The sequence below is a fragment of the Spea bombifrons genome, chromosome 7 (genome assembly GCF_027358695.1).
Source record: "Spea bombifrons isolate aSpeBom1 chromosome 7, aSpeBom1.2.pri, whole genome shotgun sequence".
In the NCBI taxonomy this organism is placed as follows: Eukaryota; Metazoa; Chordata; class Amphibia; order Anura; family Pelobatidae; genus Spea; species Spea bombifrons.
The window spans coordinates 3,091,958-3,115,685 of record NC_071093.1 but is presented as its reverse complement, the minus strand read 5'-3'; the positions used below and the strand labels follow the sequence as shown (position 1 = coordinate 3,115,685).

The window sequence follows — 23,728 nt, the reverse complement described above, 5'->3', positions numbered from 1 at the left end:
GGCTCCTCTCCTTTCTCTGCATCGCCTCTGCTTTAATTATTCTGTTTGTAGGAAGTCCCCACGTCGGTGGCTCTGATCGCGCATGGAGTGATCTGTCACCCCGCCAGCTCGTAATGACAAGCCGGCATCATCCTCGGCACAATTACAGAGCGCGTTCTCCTCTTCATCTCTCGATGCTTTCTCGGCCGCCTCTTCCCACCGTCTGCCCGGCTCACGCTACACTCTAACCTCTTCCTTATTCATTTCAGTATCTCCAATCCCCAATCCAGAACTTTTACCAAACTTACCAGAATCTTACTTCTGAAGCGAATTAATTCCCATGTTTTATATAATAAAGTCTAGAATCGTAGCCCTGCAAGGTTCATAAAGAAAACCAGGTCATCTCCTAAGTTTGTTTGTCTTCTAGGGACAGACTGACATCCGTCTCAAGGTTTCGGAAAGTTTGGCCCCCCTCACATCTCCTGAGTTCTGAAGATGTTAATATTTCATAACTTCGTAAATTGTTACAAAAAGGTTACATTTGTAGATACAATAAATGGACAGAAGTATTGGGACGCCTGACCATTACACCAACAGGGACTTTGATGACATCACATTCTAAATACAGAAACGTTAATATGAAATTGATCTCCCCCTTTGCAGCTATAACGGCTTCCACTCTTCTGGGAAGGTTTGCCACAAGATTTTGGGGAGTTTCTCTGGGATTTTTTTGCCCGTTCATCCAGTAGAGCGTTTGTGAGGTCCGGCACTGATGTTGGACGTAACGCTCGGCTCGCAGTCTCCTTTCCGGTTCATCCCAAAGGCGTTGGATGGGTTTGAGGTCAGAGCTCTGTGCAGCCGGTCAAGTGCTTACACCCCAAACTCATCCAGCAATGTCTTTATGTCCCCCGGGGCAAAAAGGGTATTTCTATACAATTTTTTAATAACTCTGTGCACGCATGAGCTCTTCCTAGCAAAGGGTTAACCCAATACTTGCTGTCTATTCCGTTATAAGCAGTTCCAAAGCAACAGTTTTAAAGATGTTCATTGCAACATATCCCATGTTTGTAATGTCTTCTCCACTAATGCATTCTTCCGAAGTGACAGGTCCACCTTAGTAAATACCGTTGGTAATTAGGATATCTTGTTGAGTGACACTCCTTGTGCGCTGTGGTTATTGGGGATGAAAGCTGTGCGTACATGTTCTTTGTAACACCCCAGGGAAATAGCACAAAGTCTCTCTTTGTATGAGTGAGCGTGAGATGCTTGACTCAGTGCGCTGTACAAACACCGAAACACACACTCACACACACACATCCCAAACGCTGGATGGGAGTCAGCCGCTGCCTGTCCCAGACGGTGTTCAGACAGGTGCCACTGTATTTGCTCATGACAGGTTACGTTTAGATCTTTCCGATTGGTACGTCCTACACCCAAGACTTGTCAAAATACTACCTATTAGAATAAAGGGACCCGATGACCCCCCCCATCCCGCGATGAAACCCCCGCATGCAAATCGGCATGCATCACTGCGAGATGTCATAATGTAACATGTGACTCATAAGTCTTGTTGCTTAATGTCCTGTTGCGCAGATTAAAATTAAGGATCAAAAACTCAAAAAGAAGAGATAAAGTACTTGTTTTTAAACAGGTTCTGTGGTCTTGTATGTAAACAGCCTGCCCCGGCCCTTTGGACTGCCCCCAGGTTTGTCTTCTCGAAGGAAAGTCCTGATGGTCACTATGGCTGGAGGCTGAACCGAAGCAAGGTTCTCTCTCCTAGGTTCTCCCCAGTACACTTGTGCGTTCGAATTTGTATGAATTGTATGAATTCTGGCAAATTCGGCAACTCATAGAAAGCCATGAAAATTAGGCCACACCCCCTTCCCCCAAAGTGGATGAAAACAAAGCAAAAATCTCAGAATTTCCATCCGAAATTTGCAGGCCCTTTGGCTCACACTCTCTCATTCTCTCTCACACTCTCATTCTCGCTCACTCTCTCACGCTTTATATGTTTCCCTACCTTCTCTGCCAACCACTTCCCCTTCCACATCTTCTTGTTCTTTAGCGTCTCTCTTCTATCTTCTATTTTTGTCCGTGGAGATGCAGACGAAGATAAAGACAGAAGGAAGAAGATGAAAGAGGGAAGATGAAGAACAAGAAGATGTGGACGTGAACGAGAATAATAATGTGAGAGAATGAATGTGGGCACCAGGCCGCAAATTTAATTCCCAACTTTAAAATGCCCAGCGATTTTCGTCTGAACCGATTGGGCAGGGGATGTAATTTGTTGCCCGAAGACAAATTTGCCAAAAACGAACCGAATTATTTTCGGCCTTTTTACATCTTGACGTAACACAGAGTTACATTACCCAGGGCAGTTAGGGCATGAGGGCTGGAGGTACATGTTCTGTGTTTCTCCTGATATTCCTTTATTCTGTTTCACACCTAACTAAGGGAATTATTTAAAAAATGAAAAGATATTATTCCCCAACTTATAGCTTTTTCTTAATATTTAATGAAATAACATATTGTTACTATAACCATGTGTCGTGCGCTTGATACACATCAACATTCTAAACTCCCCATCCCCAACATCTCCTCCTAATCCTAAACCTTTACATTCTGATACTAGAAAAAGCACAAAAACAAGATATTTTGGGTTAAATATATATATATATATTTTATTTGTGATCACTGACCCAAAGGATCTCCTGAAAAGTATGACGGAGCAGAAGTCCCTCCGTAGAATAACCTGTTCGCACACCTTACAGAACAGAATTCCTTTCAAGACCAACATAATCGTCCTCCGAAGGGTATCATTACATGCGGGAACTACAAAAGAATATTATTTGGGTTTGGGGGCAACTACAAAACCCTCTGTTGCCCCAAACTTCAGAGCCTGTAGATCTTTCCCTAGGAGCGTATGACGGGTGTAGCATCTCAGAGGAGGAATGATGGACAGATAAATTGCACAGATGAAGAGGCAGGTGCGGAGAACTTGCCCCATGAAGATCTAAGACCTGCCGGACTAGAGAGGCACCTTGTGAGGAGAACGCCAGGTGCTGAATAGTAAATACCAGCTGATTAGCACCCAGGGGGATGAGGGAGGTGGGACGTGGGTTAATCATACGGTTCTTTGAAGGAGTTAATTACTGTTTGATGTAGCAGTCCTGTGAAATCACACCCATCTCCGAGTGCGATGGAATATTTAGTCCGAAGCATAAAGGAACATGTACGGGCCTCGACATCGACGGTAATCGCCGGCAACGCCGCACGTAAGAAAATTCAAAACAACTAAAGGGATAATCAAAGGATCCCCACAATGAAAGCGGCCCCTTTGTGACTTTGTGCGCCGTCGCCGCCTGTGATGTTGCTGGGCGTAAAGTAGGTTTTTACAAGACCGGGCAACCGAGGGCAAATGACTGTCCATCGAGAAGATGACTTCTTTAAAACAGTCGAGCCCTCCAATGCCTTTTGCATGGACGCCGATGCATTTTATTGCATGTAAATTGGCGAATATATTCTTTACTTGCTGGTATTAGGAAGTGAGATTAGTCCTCCCCGGGCTCTAAAACCAAGTCACTGAAACAACAGCCAATAAAGTGTATTCTAGTAGAACATCTGTGTTGATTGGCTGCTGCTGTGACTCTTGAATCCACTGGGAGCTTATTTCCTGTTGACTGCAGTGGGCGCTCTACTGAGCATGTGCAGGAAGCATACTAGGGTATGCTTCCTGGCTATACTAGGGGCAGCTGGAGGAGGAGTTACGTGATACAGAAGTCTCATTTTCTGACCCCAATAACTAAAGAATGCCTGCGCAGATTTTCATGCAGTAAAAAGCACCGACGTCCATGGATTCCAGGATGTATGAAACACGCAAATAGGGCCGGAGTGCTCCTTTTTCTGTTTCTCTGTGTTAAAATCTGTACGATTCCAGATACAGATGCATGCGCTTCGATTGTAAGGAAAACTACAACTCATAAGACTCTTAGCCAGCCACAAAGCGTAGGCATTGCTGCTCTGGAATTTCTAGAGGGGATCAGTGTTTGATGTCACTGTGAACGTCCTCACCGGCTGATTGGGAGTGGATAGGCTTTGATGTAAACCTTATTACCAGGGATAAATACCAGGGGTAATTATGACATTTATAATAATAACTCATTTATCACCCGAATTACCGAAATCATTTATCTTCTGTGAAATAAAACATATAAAATGACACAGAAATGGCTTATAATAAAGGTTGTGGAAAAGTACCCAAGAAAGTGTTTTATTCTTTACGTAAAGGGGTAGAGGGTAGGCGCAAGATAGGGGTAACAGTAAGAAATATGGCGGCATAGAATTGCCTCCCTGCTAGGGAACACCCTTGCAGTTTAAGGGTAAATCTTGCTGTTAAGGGTTCATTTCCAGGGCCAGAAACTATTTTAGTGGGGAGGCAGAAAATGATGGATCTGCTTAACCAGAGATACCCCATCCCATTAAGTGCACCCCCCTTTTTTTTGCTCAGCCCCATTGCCCCCCCATCTTTTCCACTGGGGGGGCACCAGTTATTTTACGGGGCCAGTTCATCAAAAATGTATCGAATTTTTCCCTATTTCATTGTAGATTGGGGAATTTACCAACCGTTGCATTTTAACCCCCCGGATGCCAGGAGTTAAATCCACAGATAAACGGGACGTGTCTCTTCTGCTGATGGTGTTTTTTCAGCAGGATCGTGGAGGATTTGGCTGTTTTGCATGCGTGGGCACGGGGTGGGGTGCTCGGATTTGGGAACAGAGGGGGTGTGAAGTGAGGAAGCATGTGAGTCATTGTGGGTATGGAGCGAATGTCACCCCGGAAATGGTCGTCTAACCTGAGAGGTCTGATGAGACACATGGGGTTACATTGTGGGTATTAAATGGGCGACAATTTACCTTCTAGAAGTAGAAGTAAGGCGGCATTATGCTTTAGCTTTATAATGTAACAAAAGCAAAGATTTAGTGTCCACTCCGGCCGCAGCATTGAAGAGGATATTTTTTACAATTTCTAGTTTCCGAATAAAAAATAAGCTTAAAAAAAATATTCTTTTTTCTTAAACCAGTTGTGGTTTTTGCCCCATAATATAATGTTTTCAGACAGCTGCATATCAGACGTTTTGTATGAGTTCTCGCTCTGTTATCTGAGCCCCGATCTACTAAACACCCCGACTCCTTATCATACAGCCTGTGGGAGACAATAGAATTCAGTATTTGAATAAACCAATAGATTCACTCTGAGCCTTTTATGTGGATAGAAAATGTTGCTAAAACTTTTTTTTCCAGGGCACACATAATTTTCACATGCTGCTGACCGGCTCATGTAAAGTGCTGCCCCCTGCAGTATGGGAGACGAATAAACGCAGAGAAAGGCGTCTGTTACTCCGTTATACCTCCAATATACTGCAGGGGGCAGCACTTGGCGGTCAGCTACATGTGATGTGCATACATGTCCTGGAAAACATGGCTGATACAGTAACACCAGTGTAAGACCAGCGACAATTCACTGGTAAAGACGGGAATGGGGGCAGAAGTGCGCCTTTCTATCCCCAAAAATGGGGACTGTCCTAAAGGGTGGGGTAAAACAGGCACTGGATTGGGTGCTGGAGTCAAGGTCTTTAACAGGTTAAAAATAAGGTGGGCTTAATCACAGATATCCATCGTTAGCAAGTTATGTGTGCGAAGCCTAATTTGCCCATCATGTAAGTATTGTTATTCTTGTTTCTTTCAGATACCTCTACGTCCCAAATATCGGAGAAAATGACAGAATTCCAAATATATAGTTTACATTTTAATTACTATTCACAGCAGGAAAATAACTTATGATAACAGACAATATCTTTATATACATTAACAAACAAGAGGTAAAAGGAGGCATTTTTTTCTACGATAGATCCATTTATTAAAATGTTTAATCTTTATTTATTTTTCGGCCCAGTAAATTCCGGTCGCTGTCACAGTCTCTATGAGGATCATGGGCATTGCAGTCCATTAGATATTGAAGGATAAATATCCAGTGACCATTTCTGCTTTTCATCCAGGAAAAATGATCATAGAACGCTTATTTTCGCTTATTTCACATGGCGTCTTTTGACCACGGAACGCCGTTCCTTCGGTTCCTGTCAGTAAATGTTACGTTTGTAATCTATTGGAATTTACAGCCAATTTGTGAATTCCATTTGTTTTCTGGAATTAGACGGATTAGAACTTTCCTTGTGTTTTTGAAAATCTAACCCTTTTTTAAAGTATTCCTTTATTTGAAACAAAAATGCCCCCCAATAAAATTTAAATCGCCCCAGAACGTTACCGTTCTTATCTCTAGATCATAATACCCTCTCAGTTTTTTCCCTTTTCTTAATTGAATTGCCCCCCATTTAGTATCAACTTTGGTAACCATACGTTAGAACTCGCCCGCAGTTTATATTTTATAACATGCTTTTGAGTTGGAAAATGTTAAAGCCAATATAATGTAAAATTGGATGTAGCCAAATAGCTCATGTGTTCTAGATCATGCAACATTCTGGTCAGTCTTCATGGTCTCCCCTTGCTGCCATGTGTTCTAGATCATGTAGCATTCTGGTCAGTCATCATGGCCCCCCCTGCTGCCATGTGTTCTAGATCATGTAGCATACTGGTCAGTCATCATGGCCCCCATGCTGCCATGTGTTCTAGATCATGTAGCAGTCTGATCAGTCTTCATGGCCCCCCTCTGCTGCCATGTGTTCTAGATCATGTAGCATTCCGGTCAGTCATCATGGCCCCCCCCCCGCTGCCATGTGTTCTAGATCTTTTAGCAGTCTGGTCAGTCTTCATGGTTCCCCCATACTGCCATGTGTTCTAGATCATGTAGCATTCCGGTCAGTCCTCAGACATTGTGTTTGATTGGAACATGATTAAGAAATGGTGTTTAGGCTACGGTCTCCAGGTCATTGAGGAGTTACCTACCCTCCAAGCAGCATCGTGGATGTTGGGAAACATGGCTGGCTGGTAGGGTAAAGAGAATGTCCACTGCGCTTGTGAACGTCCATTCAACTTCCCAGCAGTAACATAACCGAAACAATGGTGTTGGTGCAATCTTAGAACATATACAGTCGAGTGGAACTTCCACATAACCTCAGTCTGCGGCTTCTCCTGCGGTCCGTGGGACAGCTGGGGGTGAGACGCCTAGGAGCTGGGTTAATGTAGCCACCGACCGCTAGCCAGGTCTTTGATTTGTCAAAAGGATGCGGCCCCCCTTGTGACAGATCCCCCCCAAACACACACGTGGAGGGGATGTGCTATTTGCACACGCTGACCCACTCCGTGATCCGGCACTCCTCGCAAACCACGTAACAGCACCAGTGGAATTTGCAGTTGCACCTCTCGCTGCGCGTCTGCATGAGCATGTTGTGTCCTCTCCCGCAGCACAGGCTCTCGCAGTTATCCATTCCTGGGCTGGTTTTGTTGCATATCCGCCCTTGCGTTCCGGCCGAGTCCAAGTGCAGCTCCTGCTCGCAGAAGTCGGGCGACTTCTCGAAATAAACCAAGCCGCTGGCGCTGGCTTTCCTCCTGTAGGGCGCGTGCGTCTGCTCCACCTGGCCCGTGTTCCTGTTGTGTGGCTTAATTAAGGTGGCCCCGTAGAATCTGTCCTTCAGCAGAGACCCCACTACTCGGAACTCGGGGGTCACTTGCCAGCAGGTCTTTAGCTGACAGCTGCCGGATGTACCGTGGCATTTACATTTCCTCTTCATATTGTCCATCACAACCTAAGACACAAAGCACAGAGTTAGGTCAAAGTAACCCCTGGGACAAGTTCTACCCCTGGGACAAGTTCTACCCATGAGATGAGATCTCCCTCCGGGAGGAGTGCTACCTCTTGGGACAAATTCTACCCCCTGGGACAAATTCTACCCCCTGGGACAAATTCTACCCATGAGACGAGATCTGCCTCCGGGAGGAATGCTACCTCTTGGGACGAATTCTACCCCCTGGGACGAGTTCTGCCTCTAGGATGAGTCCTACCCCCCCCCTTGGACAAATACTACCCCCTGGGACGAGTACTATCCCTGGGATGACCAGATCCCTCTCAATACTTAATGCTTAACCCTATGAAAAGCTGCAGCAGACAGCGACTGAGTAAGACTGGTGGAAGCCATGATTTCCTGCCAACAGTCCCGAATCTGGTGGGACTAGTGTCTTCATCGTCACATCTTTTGCACTGATAACATTTTTTTTAGCTACTAAAATGTCATTTTCTTTTGAATATCTTACATTTTATGGTTATCTGTAAGCCGCTTTCTCTGACTTCTATTTAAGCGACGCGGTTGCCACCAGCGAGGGCAGAGTTAATGAGTGTTTTTACCGCGTCTGTCAGTATTACGCCGCTGGATGGGGGGAAGATTTATGGAAAGAAGCCCCAAGCAAACTGAAAAGTATATAGCAAAGCCCCCATGACAGGTTGTTGTCTTAAAAGACATGTGCCTCGCAGGTGACGGAGGGGGTCACAGGTAAGTCAAAGGTGAAAGGTCAAAGTATGCTCCGAACACGGCAGCTTTGGGGCTGGATTACCCGGTATTTCCATAATTGTCACTCATAAAAAAAAAATTACATTTAACCCTTAAAATGTTACACAAATCCCTTTTCCGGCTCATACTTGCTTAAGGATGGACTGGAAAGGGCAGAGGTTTAACAGCTAAAAGAAGAAGTGGGGCTGATGTGCTTTTCAAGTAAAATTCTTCCTTTTTGATTTAAAAAAAAATATTACATCATATTTGCCAGTTAAACTTCCTGTGACATCATGCTAATCACTGTTATGCATTTACTTCGAGCTAATTAGACGGGGGTCCTGCGACTGCCGCGGGTCAGGTGAGTTTAAGAACTTACTTTGTCTGTGAGAGACAAAGAACATTTTCAGCCAGCAGCGTTACGTATTCTTGCAAAAACCGATATTTAAATATTTTAGCGATAAAAACGAATGTTAAAATTTGCAAAAAAAATATTTTGCCGTAACATATTAATATTTATAGGAGGACCATCAAAAAGAAGAGGATCTGGCCATCGTAGATAAAATACCTCTCTGCTCGCTAGACCAGTAATGAGAAGGATCCCAATGTATACAAACTGGGCAAAGGGGGAATCATTATTTTGAGACACCAGCATTACTTCCTGTCTCATGGATTCTGACGACCTGACAAAGTATCCAGAATAGATCTAGAATGTGTGAGGCTTGTCTTCTGGCAGCTTCCTTAGTAAATGTGTCTCTTTAGGGGGAAATTAGAACTAAAATCTCATTTCCCATGGAAAATAGACGTGCAAAATGCCCCTGCTCAAAGGTCCAGCAGGAAGTGAGGTGTGCGAAGCAAAAAAGCTTCCCCTAGTCGGTTGACCTCTCCAGAAATGTTAAGAATGTTATCGGCGAGCATATTAACAAATCGTAAATATTGTGCATGTGACAAACAATGGAACAAAATTGCCTTTCATGTAGGAGAAACCCATTTTAGAAGTATAATTTTCCTTTAACCCTTTAGATCAGAGGTGGAAGTGCAATTCTTGTGAGGCCCCTGCAGCTAGGGGCTGTATAGTGATTTATAACAGTAGCCAAACAGGTGGTTTAGATAATTACAGATTAACATCAAACAAAGCACAAGAGATCTAATGCACAAGAGGAGCCTGCGATGCTCCTGACACAAAAAAAAAAAGATCAGAGACTTCTAAGCGAGGCCTTCTTCCCCACCCAGTGCTGAGCGCGGCTGCTCAGAAGATGAGAAGAGCCCCAATAATCTGCCCCGTTTCACCACCTGAGATCCGGAAGGGTCCGGATCAGATAAAAATCCAGATTGGTTTCCCGCAGACAAAAAAATCTCTTCCCGAAAGCCGGGGGTCTTCAAACAGGTGGAAGAAAACCCACCGCACCCCAATACTATCCTTGGGTAGAATTAAGTAGCCCCGCCACTTTAAGGCCAGCGGCCGCTAAACGACGTAGGCTGGCTACACATGGCTGCGCGTTATGGCTTCATGGAGCGCGGTCAGTCGGTGCGGTGCCCAGTGTGCCAGACTGGGTATGTGAGACAGTATACTCCTGTACGAAGAGCTGGGCTCGCCCTGTATAATGTATAATTAAAATATAAATCTCAGATATATAATGGGTGAACCCGGTTACTTTGCTGGCAGGATCTTCCCGTCATGAATTTCTAATTAATATTGTGAGATACAACGTTTCCTCTTGATATTCACCAAACGGGGAGAAAAAAGGGGGAATAGACAGCGCCATGCGTAAAAAATAGCATTTGACCTTGTAAAGAATCCGCATTCCTGCACACATCACATGAACCTCAGCCCGGGGAGCGCAGGTACAGACATATCACGGCGGCATGCAAGAGAAAACATGCGCCGCTTCGCTATAGCCCATGCCATTTTTTTTTTACAGATGTCTATTTAGATTGCAGCTGAAGAGCAGAGTTTAGAAACGTGCGTTCGGCTTCCGGCGACAGAATTCCGTTTAATTATTATATATGCGGAGAATGCGATAAATAGCGGAACGTTCAGTATCTAGAATTCTAGACCAATTACGTTTGAGAATTATATATATATGATGTATATAAAATCAGCAATACTAATAATAAGTCTGTTCTCGCTAGCAGTTTTGTTACGCACCTGTCGGCCCACTCTGTTGTTATGCAGCCTCATCCGCGCATGGATGTCTCTGTACAACTCCCGAGAGTCCAAGAATTCCCTGGAGAACCTGTCCCCATACTCCACATCCGGGCTGCAGCCCCCCCACTCCCAGGAGTCCTGAGGGCCCGGGGCATCTGCCGGCAAGTGCTCCATCACCCCATGCGCCACCCCCTTGCCGTGGTTCAAGGCCTCCAGCTGCAGCCGGTGCAGCTTGGCTCTGAAGGCTTCCTCGTCGCCTCTCCTCTTCTCGTCGCAGCCGCACGGCTTCAGCTTGCCCATGGAGCAGGCGTTGGACACGGCGTGAACCACGCCGGCTGCCGCGATGGCGTACGCGTAGGCGCTCTCTCGGAAACCTGCGGTGGACAGAGGCAGAAATCGCTTAGTTGGGGTTGTTTAGTAACTTTACTGGGTTAGACATGAGAATATCGTTTCAGTGATTAATCGCGGGTAGCAGACCGGTGCTTCATCTTTACATGCGTGTGATAATAGCTTTACAGACGAACTGCACGGCTGCGCACAAGCTCCAGCGCAGCGACTGGGCTGACAGTAAGATTCCAATGTGATCGTCACTGAGTGATCATGGGAAATAAAGGGAAATTTGCATGAAATCCAGGGTTTGCCTTTGGTGGATGATCATACCTGTGAACTCTTTAGTCTTTCTCTGGGCAGGGGTGGAGCGGCATTTGGTCACACCCACTTCCCCGCCCACTTAAGACTGTGGTGGGGTTAGCCCTGCCCCAAATATGTCTAGCCACACCCCTATGGAGAGGGAGAGCTCCGGGAAGCCTACCTTGGGAAGTTCTGGGAATGTGAATGACGGAGCTGGAAAGTATAAATCTGAATAATTCGGAATATTAAATAACATAACCGATATATTTCAGCTTAATTGTTAGCATTTAATTAATATTCATTTATTATTGTTTTTTGTTTTTTTTATATAGCTCCATCTTATTCCGCAGCGGAATTTTATCTCAGATATAACAATTCCTCTTTCATACGAGCAGAAGAAGCGTCAGTGTTTGTGAACGGACCCTGGAGACATTTACGTTGTGGCATTAAACCTACTTTACCAGATTTTGATGATTTGTTCCAGAATGTGGCAAAGGGGGGGGCAAAAACGGGACCGTCCCGCGCCAACGAGTACATGAATTAAAAAAAATAAAGAAATATATATATATATAACAAAGGTTTCTGGAATGTGAGGGTTGCGTTAGAATCCCCCATCTCTTTGAACGAGGAGATTCCCCACTGGGGGGTTTCTTTCTCCCCCCCCCCCGTGACGGTGATTTGTTTTTTCCCTTCTGCCGCTCTTTAGAATGCATTCTTTACATTAATCCTCTTCACCGGCTCTCTGTTTACCGACCTCTCTGTGCAAAGTGATGGGAGACGGAGCCAAAGTCCTTTTCTGTTATATTCTGCGAGCCTCGGCAGCCGACCGGTCTGAACTTGCCCCTCATACCCTCCGCTCCCCCCCCACCCCCCCCCCCACAGCTCCACCTCTGTTATTTTTTTTTTTAAATTAAACTGAGGATGAACCTGCCCTCGGCTTAAAACCGACCATAAGGTAAAGGCTCCCGCGAATCCCGACTTGTTCTCATCGATCTAAACACCCGTGGCCCGTCATCCTGCGCAGCCGACGCTCCTCGGGGTTCCAAAGATCTCGGCTTTCTCAGGATCTCCTTCATGGCGCGCGGGTGGATCTCTGAGCCTTTGAGCGATCCACCCCTACCCTCGGGTGAGGAGATCCTGGAAACCCAATGCGCCAGTAGACCTCGAAGACTTGGAAAGACCAACGATCGTCGATGTATCCGTCCGACTAATTCTGCGTTCCGTTCCCTGATACTAATTTTAACCCTTGCAACACCGGCGGACTGTTTTGCCCTGTTTTGGGGATTCCGTTGGGTTATGGCGGCTGCCATTATTAGCAGAATGTCTCCTTATGTATTTCAAAGTAACGACCCGGGGGGGGGCGCTTTCGTCTGTGTATATAAATATCCGCGCCACAAATAATTTACAGCGCGGCGCACGCTCGGCTGGGCTGATGGCTGAGAAGTGGGAAATAAAGATAAAATATTAAGGAGTTCTTGTCGCTTCGGATTAGCGCCGATGACCTCATGAGCACTTTTTGTGCCGCGTATCCAATGAGGCTGGGAAGTGATGCGGGGGGGGTCACTCTCCCCCCCCGAGACGTCGGGAACCATTAGCAGAAAGACGCGAGGATCTGAATCCCGTAAAGTGTTTGGAGGCTGTTAGGGCTAAACGGTGTCCCACTTCACACCTCCGCGCATCTCCTGCCCTGACCTCCAATACGTGCGCAAAACTCCCCCCCCCCTTCCTACTCCTGGTGCGATACGGCAACGCTCTAGGATTCCGAAGGTCAGCTAAGTATCGGGTTTTTTTTATATATAGAATATTGGTTTCGACGTGAATAAAGCCCTATTTAACTCTTGTTCGTTCTGCAATGAGATCCCTCGCGGAGTCGGTTAAATATTTTATATCCTTTCAGTGTCGGTAACTTTCTTTTAAAAATTACCAGATTTTTTTTTTTTTAAATCAAATCTTGGGACATTTTAATGATTTATTTATGCGACGGCAACAAGTTATAGACAAAGGAAAGCGAATAAAGGAAAGCAATAAAAATGTCGAATTATTTTGTGTAACGCTAGCCGCATGCGCAGGGTTGGATCTTAAGCCAAGGTTGAGGCTGTTTTTTAGGCGACCGTCCCACTTGGGGACCCCCCGCTGTGTCCCCCCCCAATGTTTGGCTCACCTCGGCTGAACACCGCGCTCTCGTAGGGTATTTTGTTCTTGGTCTCCAGGCTGGAGCAGTTCCACCGGTGATCTCGGAACTGGTGCTGGCACTCATGGATGGCGATTTGGATTCCCTGGATGGCAGAGGCCGCCACGTCCGGGTGGCGCATGCACACCTCCATTTGGCGGCGTGTCAAGCCTGGGAGCGTCAGACACACGGTGTTGGCGTTCAGCACTGGCTCTGGGGGGATCTTCAGCCCTAAAATTTCATTTGTCAAAGACCTGGGGGTTACAGAAAAAAAAAACGAGGGACACCCCCGGTTAGGCACACGCAAAAAAAATAGATAGATGAATTGTCAAATTTATCATATTAAAAAAAAATCATTTGCTTTATCCAACATATGACATCACCAGGCAGCACAGTCTGCAAATGTATTATTGCATCATTGTATTAAATATAATGCAGATTTAGGAAGTCACAAATAGGACACAGAGTACATGAGACTCATTTTGCCTGATTATGACGTTATTTTGAAAAAAAAATTAAAACTTTAAAAAAAACTTTAAAAAATAAAAAATGACTTTTATGTGGTCTGAGATTTCCACTGCCCCGCGCCAGGTGAGGTGTTAAATATTATTGACCGAAATTTGCTAAAAAAAAAAATATATATATATATATATATATATATATATTTTTTTTATAATATATAATATTTTTAAGTGCAGAAATCAGTTAAATAGCCAAACGTGCACAAAAAAAGTTATATATTTCAAACAGTTCTTATAATGTTAAATTTACACATAAAATGCCGCTGTTCAAATATTAACTTTAAACTCGTAGAATGTAGCATTTTTTATCTCGGATCGCGCTTCATTTTTTCCCCCGATTTATTACCGTTTCTGCTCTGTTTTGTAAATCAACTGCCTTGCACTTTTGTTATAATTTATTTACGTTTCTGTGCAGCTGGGAATTAAAGCGACCGAGATGGAGCGGACAGATTGAAACATGCGCGAAGAGATGGAAGATGCTGTTTGTGCGGCTCGAGGTGTGGAGAGGTCCAACTCCACCGAGGGAGTGGATGATACGGAGTAACCGATGCGTGAGAGACGTATACAGTAGACACTCAGACCTATACTTAGAGGTTTTCTGCTTCGTACATGAGCACAGGTGTAATGGTAATCACTGATTATGGTCTTCATTGGAGTGGTGGGCTTTAAAAAGTTTGAAGGTCAAAGGAAAGGCAGAGAGTAGGAGTTTCCGAGGGTGAGTCGAGTATGAGAAGACCTTTAAGTGGCCGTGGGAGAAGGTGATGAGAGGAGTGGGCTTCGATGATGAAATCGAGTCACAGGGCGTAGGACGTTCCTCCTCACCTAAACGCGCGTCTGTCCTCTCTGCTCTCGGTGATTGGACAATGCTTACAGCCAATCACAGCCAGCTTACCGAGTTGGCCCTGAAATGGTTTCATTGTATCAATAATTTAACGTGGAGATGTATCCAGTACGCCAAGCGAAGTCACATAATCTGCTTCAAACGGCTGAGAAGATATAGTAACAGAATGAACTCATTCTCGGCTAAGTCCTCCCCACTCCGGGGCTCGCTAACCTACCTGCCAGGCTACGAGATGTCTGGAATTTTTTTAAAGTAGCATCATCTCACCTGCTGTACCTGCCCGCGTCTGACGTTGCGCAGACCTCCTCGGCTTTCATGTACAAAAAAAAAAACCCCGAGGTATTTTGCTCCCTAAATGCCGTTTTTTGGACCATTAAAGTAATTATCCCTGAAAGTCATTATTTTCCACTTTGCAGGCTGCGCTGCGCGTCTGAAGTCGAAAAGCCTTTGGAATTACATAAGTACCCCCCCCACCATAAAAATACTCTCACTGCCCGAGTCAAGTGAAAGGAATCCGCCGACCGGCCTCTTCAGACTAATCAGTGAGTAGATGGAGATCTTGTTGGGTCCTAAAAGTAGTCTGTGACCAAGGAGCTCCTATTGGCCGGGATTTTGAGGTTCCGACAGCCAATAGAAAGCCGAAGACAACAGCGAAGGCACCGTGAACTAATAACATAGAGACGCTCAGCATTTAAATCCCCGTCTACTCCGTACTTTCATCTCCGAACATCTAATGTTTTTAAACAACGTCCCCAAATCGCTTTAGACCCCGCAGGTTTATCGGGGCAATTATTTTGGGGACAGGTAGTAGATAAGTGTTCCTTTTGCCCCTGCCCTGTAGATGTCCTTGTAGAGAAGGTCACCACAATTTCTAAAGTCTACGTTATGAAGTGTTTCGGTACTAAAATAATTTCAAAATAAATTGACAAATTTTACATATCTCTCAATCCTTTATAGACCAAGAATGATAAGTTTCCAGCGAAAGAGAAATTAAGAATTTTAGGTAACCACGGCAACTGGTGGAGCTTTACAAGATTTGTGGAGAACAAAACCAACATATTTTATATAAGACTAATTTATCCTCATTTACCAGAGCTATCGAGGGACCACCAATTAAGTTATGAAGGTCTTTAGGATGGTAGAAACGTTTTATGCCAGGGATGGGGGTCATAACTCAATCAAATATTAAAAAATATTTAAAAGTAATAAAAATATATTTGCCTTTAACCCCTTAAGGACAGCGGTTTGTCCTTAACCCATTAATGACGATGCATTGTGAGCAAGCAACACACAGAACGGTTGAATAACGTCCGTTTCAGCAATGCGGCAATAATAATTTTAACAATAATAAATGTAATATTATGAATTTTGTTAAGTGATGAGAGTTGTGTCGCTCGGCCGGACGTCCCCCGCACGTCCCCCGGATGATTCCTGTGCCGTCTTTACAGGACAGATGGGATTCTTTAAAAGATTCTATTATAAAACAGACGAGTTCTGGGTTTTCGTCCCTAATTTCTGAGCACAGTTTGTGTTTTGTGAGCTCCTCCTGCCTCGATGCGCCTAAACCTGCCGCTGCCATCGTATGGAACGTAATTCCTGACACATTCTGAATAAACTAATAATAATGTTTTGTCTGAAAATAAATCAGGAGTAATTCCTGGAAATACGTCCGGAACGTTCGAAAATGGATACTTTTTATTATCGCAAAGCTTTAGTCTAAATAAATTTTTACAGTTTCGATTTAATTAAATGAAGGGCAGCCTCCTCAACGGAAGATCCCCCTTTCTTCCATCTGATACGAAGAAAGGTGTAGAATATATGACACCAACATATAGAAACACAAAACCTGCCAGCAGATCGGCCCCATCTGGCCCCCGTCTAGTCGCCCGTTTCTCCTGCTGTAAAGACTCAAACCTTAATCAGTCGTTGGTCTCGTCTTCAGGAGCCGTACGTCTATCCCATGCATGTTTAATCCCCTCACTGTATTACACTCTACCACCTCTACTGGGTGGCTGTTCCACGTATCTACCATCTGTGCTAATTTTCCACCTTTATGTGTTCAGTACTTGGGCATCAGGTTATCGGGGGGTACAACGCATGCCATAGAGTTCATTATAGGGGGTATTCGGTGAATCCAGTAACCCCCACCCGTGCTTTCTGTCTCATTGTATTCATGGACTCCGGATCAAAGGGAGGCCGAACCTTTAAACAAAAAAACAAAAAAAAGTCAAAAATAGCCGGCGACCTCCTCCGCGTCCGGTGCTCGCTGATCAAAGCCTCTTCTCTGATATGCTTCCTGTACGCAATTTATTTCTGCCATCTTTTATTTACGCTTGGTCCCCCCCCTGCCCTCCGAACGAGGCACAAGTTCAAATTTCCAAAGCCAATTACCCAACCTGAAGGCTCACGCGTGGAGGAGGGGGAAGCGTGTCCTCCAGGAGGGCGATGAAGGAACGCCGGACCTGTTCTTCACGCGCCGGCCTTTGAAGTGGGCGACGCGTTCAGGTGGAACGCGTTCTCGGCGTGATCTACGGCCAACCCGTTTACACCTTAATTAAGCAGGGTCTGCGCCGTCAAACTATTTTCCTTTCTTCTGTGATTTATGACGAGCAGCGAGGACCCGGAGGAGCCCAGAAACCCGACGAGGAAATCTAATGGAGTTCTATTTTAAATTGCAAACTTTTTTTAAGCTGTAGTCCCCATAATTAAAGGAAAAACGGACAATTCCCAGGAAGCCGGCTTTTTTACCATTACTATGCATATCGTGCCGGCGGGAGGAGATCTTGATCTATACATGAGCTTCTAATTCACTTATACAATAAGCCATTAACAAAAATAGTGCATTTTTAAACTGGGGAAGAGAATTCTGGCGTTATTCATCTTTTGGGGTCATTTTACCCCAAACGTACACATGGGGCAAATGTCCCCTATAAACAGTCATCTGTGGGCCACCCTGCTCAGCCAAAGCATTCATCAAGTATCAAGATTATAGATTGTAAGCTCACAAGAACAGGACCCCCTTCTCCTTCTGTATAGGTTATCTATGTTTATGTTATTGTTCATGTTTTTGTTAATTTTTGTTTTTAATGTTGTTTTCTCCCTCATTGTGACAGCGCTACGGAATCTGCCGGCGCTCTGTACATAAAATGTAAAGAATAATAAAAGGCAGGCAGCTGGAATTCAGGGCTATCGAGACTTTTATATATATATAATATCTTAACAAGCGGACCCTGAGACGCTTAAAATATTAACCCTTTAATCACCCCTTGTGGAAGTTTTGTGCAGTCACTCTCCAAATGTGTCACTCAAACGGCTCTAATACATGAACCTTGACTTTATTTGAATATAGACTTAATTGAGGTACACGGAACCCGGGTCACAGCTTACTTAATACTCAGTTTACATGTATGATCAAAGTGTGAATTGTATGGGGCTTTCCCCGTTCCCTGCTGTTTCTATACACATTATCGGGGCTTTTAGGGCAGTAGAACCCTGCGATCCCCTCATACCCAGCAAACATTCTGACCTCCTAGAAAAGAGGGGCATCGGGGGAGGAGAGAGGGGCATCAGGGGAGGAGAGAGGGGGGCATCAAGGGAGGAAAGAGGGCATCAGGGGAGGAAAATGGGGCAACAGGGGAGGAAAGAGGAACAGAGTTTTGGATTGAAAAAAGGGATTGGTGAAACTAAACAGGGACAGTTGGAAGCTATGCATTGAACCATGGAATCAGCAATCCTAGAATGAATAAGCAAAAAGATACCCAGTAACGCTCAGAACAAAGCAAATGAAAACAAACTTTCAGGTGGATTTAAATCTCCCGTGTGAGAATCTCAGGTGATTGCAGATAATATGGGGAGCCCCCCCGGAACCCCCCCCCCAGAATTCCCAGAATCCCGGCTGCTTTTGTCTGGCTATTCAAGCGAAACGCAAAATATTTTGTTAAGCAAAACCTTTCATTTTTTAAAAAGCTCTTTCATACGGAGACAATATTTATATTTTCCTTTAATGCGCAAAACCAGCCTTAGGTCCGTTGCTAAATCCTATAGAACTTGTTTTCCTTTCACGTTTTTTTTAATATTAAATGGAAAAAAATGAAATTTTTACAACTTTTGACTTTTTAGTAAATATTTTTCATATTTTTACACAATTACGGTGTTATTGGGATCCTGCTGTCAGGACTGCCCCAATCAAACTGTGGCTGTTGGCACCTTGCAGCTTGCCTTTGGAATCAAGAATTAAAGAGGTGAATTAAATCACATGGAAGAATTAGCTAGAATATCTGCCAGCCGTCCTGGGTATTCAGGGACAGTCCTTTTTTATTTAAGAATTAATAAATCAGCTAAATGTACTTTCTTTCAAATATATATAATATATAATTTTTTCATACAAAAATGGGCAAAAATGGGCAAATTTGTACATTTTTTGGCAATCCAAGGCAATTCAAACGTTTGCATCCTGCAGTATACAGACGCGCATGCGCAGAAAAATATATGTATATTCAGTTTTAAAAATATTATAATTAGTTAAGTGAAATGATTGGAAATATATAAAACGAACCATTTATATATATAGAGAGTTATATTGCTTGTATTAAACGCTGAGGTCTTTGAATAACAGGTTGAAGCTCGTCATGTTGGTTGTTAATCAGTAATAATCGTGGAGTTTATACATCGTGCAGGGAGGGCAGTAAAGATTTCTGTAATTAAGAGGTAATCAAACAATTAACTCTGTGCATCAGTGAGTAGAGTATTATACGCGGTCCTGAAAAACTGGTGTGTTTACGGCCCTTAGGGGCAGTTTTGGATAGCTCTCTAGGCATAGGTGTGCTGCGTGCTGGTAAGGCAGGCTAAGGGGCAATTAGCTTCTGGGCTGTTGTGAGTTAATGCCTATGGGCCAAAGCGGTAACTTATATGAACTTTCTGGCCTGGATAGGTCTTTCTATCTACATGTTGCCCATCGCTCTGTCCGTTAAAGCCCCTCTTTGCTATTCCTATGGCCTTGTTTTTAGGGCAGAAGGGTGCTGTGTAACTCCGCCCACTTCCTATCTACACCTATATCTTTTTTAAAGCACCCCTCCCACTCTGTCCTAGCCCCTCCCACTCTACGCCCCATGGTGACCCTATGAGATCAGGTGGCAGTGGTGGCATGCAGCCCACCATACAGGTCCCTAGAGACTGACCTGGGGGTCCTATGTTAGCAGGAATGTGGGGATGAGGACACATTGGCCTGGGGCACTAGAAATCTACCAAGGGTTAATAATTATAAGGTGACCCGGGGTTATTGGGTTTTATATTGATCCTCTATGTAACGTGATCATTACTGTAACATATGCTATCCCCCCCCCGGTCTTTTAGGAATGAGAAATGGAACCTGATAAACAAAAAAGATAAAAATGTTGTAATTGCTGAAGAAACATCCAGATCGGGGCCCAATCTCCTAAAAAACCAAGCTGACAGTTTGTAAAAGGTAGCGGGTGATTATTCCACAATCCGGATAGAGCGGGAGATAAAAGCCGTCACATGCAGGCGATGTCTACGTGGAATCCACCTCACCGCCAGCGACACCTGAGAACGCGCAGGGTTTGCCCCGGAGTCTCCGGGCTTTTGCCCCAACCTCAGGGTCTCAGGGCAGATTTAAAAGGCTTTGGTTTAATACTAACTGACTTCCTAGAATGATTAAAACTGTTTATTACCCGGAGATCTGTGGCTCTGCCCATGGTCATTTTTGGGTTAAAAACACATCTTGGCCCAAATTGGGGAAATAATAAATATAGATATAGATATTAAAATACAATAAAATGAATTAACCACGAGGCATCCCTGCATATATACTGTATATATATATATAGGTTCAGGTTCTATATGTGTATATTGTATACAGGATTATTATCTTTGGTATTTGGTTTAATTTGGGTGTTAGATCAGTATTTTCATTACCCAACTGATAAAGAGGAGGGGGGGCCCCGGCAGGCAGCTATAGGAGCCCCTATACATCCAGCAGCACCTAATGCTTTTACGGCCCGGCTATTCACCCTGTTTGACCGGATCGCCTGCATTACCCGGGACAGGAACGGCCGGCAAATTACAGATTTTCTTTTTTTTCTGAAAGCTGTTCTGTTGGGAAACCTAAAACAAACCATACCCTTCCGACTATTTACTCTTTTACTGCCCATTCCAGCCTTAAAAGCGCGTCGTTATCATGGTAATTCAGTATAATTCAGTATAACTTCTAGCATTCCCCCGCGCCTGGCTCCGTATTTATCAAACTGGAAAAGTTCGAGAGTAAAGAGTTTCATTGATGCAATCACTATGGAAACAACAAAAGAATGTTGCCGCTGATGTTTCCAAATGTAGCATTTGGCTTCTGAATTGCTATAGTTCCATTCATAATAATAATAATAATAATAACAATATTAATAATAATAACAATATTAATAATAATAATAACAACAATATTAATAATAATAATAACAATAATAATAATAATAACAATATTAATAATAATAATAACAATATTAATAATAATAATAATAACAATAATAATAATAATAATAACAATATTAATAATAATAATAATAATAATAATAATAATAATATGATCTGCGATGGATTTGTTTTGTCCTGTTTTTTTAATACATTGCGCAATCTGAGGATATTTTCTCAATGGATTTGGGGTTATAACATAAATTCCCTTAGACCCAGAGAATCCTCTTTTTTTGGGGGAAATTGCGACTTTCTGCGGAAAGGTTTTTTTTATAAGCGCGAGGCAACGAATCGTTTATTATTGGCCAGCGGCTGTGTGTAGAGAATTAACGGGAAGACAATGAAACGCAGAGTGATTTGTACGATACGACGGTGACAGCAAAAAGTAAACATCGGTAGCCGGGAATTCTGCCCATCTCGGAACAACTGACATTAACCCCTTCTATTCCCAATGTCTTCTGCCTGGTATAGATCACTCTAGAATAAACAGTAACCCTTCAAAAAAAAATCACCATTTTCACTCCCATCACTCACAGGCATGCTTGAGATGTGAATGGTATCGCAGGTCGTCCAGGTGAAGTATAAAAGTATTCAATTAACCTTTTGTGAAGAACCAAAATTCCTTATTTTGGAGGAAAAACCTTTTTTTTTATCGGGGATAAATTTCAAGGATGCGACCCAAAATATTGTAATTGTTACCTTTGTACGGAGAGCAGGAGGCCGGCAGTCAGGATCAGGATGCCAGGTGGGTGCCGCGGTGCCATTCTTCCTGTGTCACCTGTCTGGGTTTCTCCCCCGGTCTGTTACCCTTCCCTGCCCGGTTCTCTAATTTCATTGATTTTTGAAGCCGTAGAAACGAGGCTCATCTTTTTCTGGTGGGGATGATGGAACCTTCTGCTTTTTTTTTTTTTAAATACCCTTCCGAGTCTTAGTAACAGCACCGTTAAGTAGACATGTCTCCAGAGTTGTCCTCTGTGTCGGACCCCCTCGTGTCACTACTACTCCTGCGGAATCTCGGTCTGTCTTTTTGACTTTCCTAGACCTCTGGACCACTTTCCAGAGTGGCTTCTGTCCTCGGGATCACTCGGGATTCCTCTGATGTCTCTCCTCGCAGGCACTGCAGTCACGGGGCTTAGTATTCCAGAGTATCCTCACTCCATTCCGTCACGTCGTCTTCATTCACCAACATTCCAAAAAGTTATCAATAACTCGCTAAGAGGTCCCGATGTTCTTCAGTCCTTCAGAGCAGCTGTCACAAGTCTCTCTTCTGCTGCTCTGAGACTGCTTGTCCCTACCTCCTTGCACTTCCCCTACTACTCTCCTCCTCTTTAAATTACCCTCTCTCTCTGTCACTACACACACCCATCCACTCCTCCTTGATCATCTGGAGACACCATGACAAGAGCAAATGTCCCGGTTTAAAGCCCAGGCCGGGTTCCGCAGAGAGATACCTTTTGGCTGCAGGCGCTGTCCTCATATTGGGGGGGGGGGGCTTGTCATGTAGAGGAGTTAGGAATACTGGGAGTTATCCTTTGGGGCATAAACAGTTCAATGTATCAATCTGATTGGCTTAATCTGAAATGATTTATAAATCAAGCCGGTTCTAGAAACCTAGGAAAACGGGTCCGGTCTGGGCTAAATGTAGCGAAATCGATCGTTTCTCAGCGTCGTTCCCAGAAGGTCAGAAGGTGGCAGGTGGCACCGGTGGGCTGCAGCATGGAGGTCTATACCGGCAGAGACGCTGACCTCGCTTTGGGCAGTACAGCTCTCGGGTGGACCCTAGGACATCTTAATGCTTGAAAGGACCCCCGCCTTGCTCTCTCACGTACCTCTAATAAGGCGAATTGGTTCCTAATCGCCAGTCCCCGGTCAGAGGGTCCCACCTCGGCCAGCCTCATACACGGCTTCTACGATCGCAGATCCCTAAACCGTTTGGACATGGGGACTTTCATCCCTTATTGTAGGACATTATGTGCTAATGCGACAACGGGGGCTGGGAATGCCAAATTGGGACTGTTTGGCGCAAATGGAAAATAACTGAACCTAAGAGCTGACCCCCAGAACAGTCAGGGGGGGAGAGCCCCCTCCTCTCCATTTCCAGCTATCGCTCCCATTGTTCCCATTATCTGTCAGATGCCGACATGATGGCGTAAACAAGAAGAGGACATTCAACAGGAAAGAGAGCCGGCATCCCTTGCCTGATGCTGGATAACAACTCCCATGATGCTGAGGCAGCCGGAATAGCGCCGTGGTACAGTTAGAGTTATTATACGTCTGTTATTATCTGTTATCCAATATTCTATATGTTTTCCTGATCAGCTTCGGTTTGGTGAAACTGATTGATGTCCGTCTTTTGCCGGCAGGTCTGTCGTTCTTCGCCGTCTCGCTTACCGGCTGCTGAGAGAAGGGCTGGAGGGACGGCAGTTCCACGAAGGGTGGGAGGGTGGCTCCCGAAAGGCCC

At 44.4% G+C, this 23,728-nt stretch overlaps 1 protein-coding gene across 1 annotated transcript; it reads right to left on the bottom strand.

Annotated features, from left to right (window-relative positions):
* Nucleotides 1-7,255: 7,255 nt before the first annotated feature.
* WNT10A (Wnt family member 10A) lies at nucleotides 7,256-22,520 on the bottom strand. The gene is made up of 4 exons (XM_053471278.1): nucleotides 21,967-22,520; nucleotides 13,417-13,679; nucleotides 10,626-10,999; nucleotides 7,256-7,738 (listed from the first exon to the last, which is right to left on the bottom strand). The coding sequence occupies exons 1-4, from the start codon at nucleotides 22,029-22,031 to the stop codon at nucleotides 7,271-7,273; spliced, it is 1,170 nt and encodes a 389-aa protein (XP_053327253.1). The 5' UTR covers nucleotides 22,032-22,520; the 3' UTR covers nucleotides 7,256-7,270.
* Nucleotides 22,521-23,728: the final 1,208 nt, after the last annotated feature.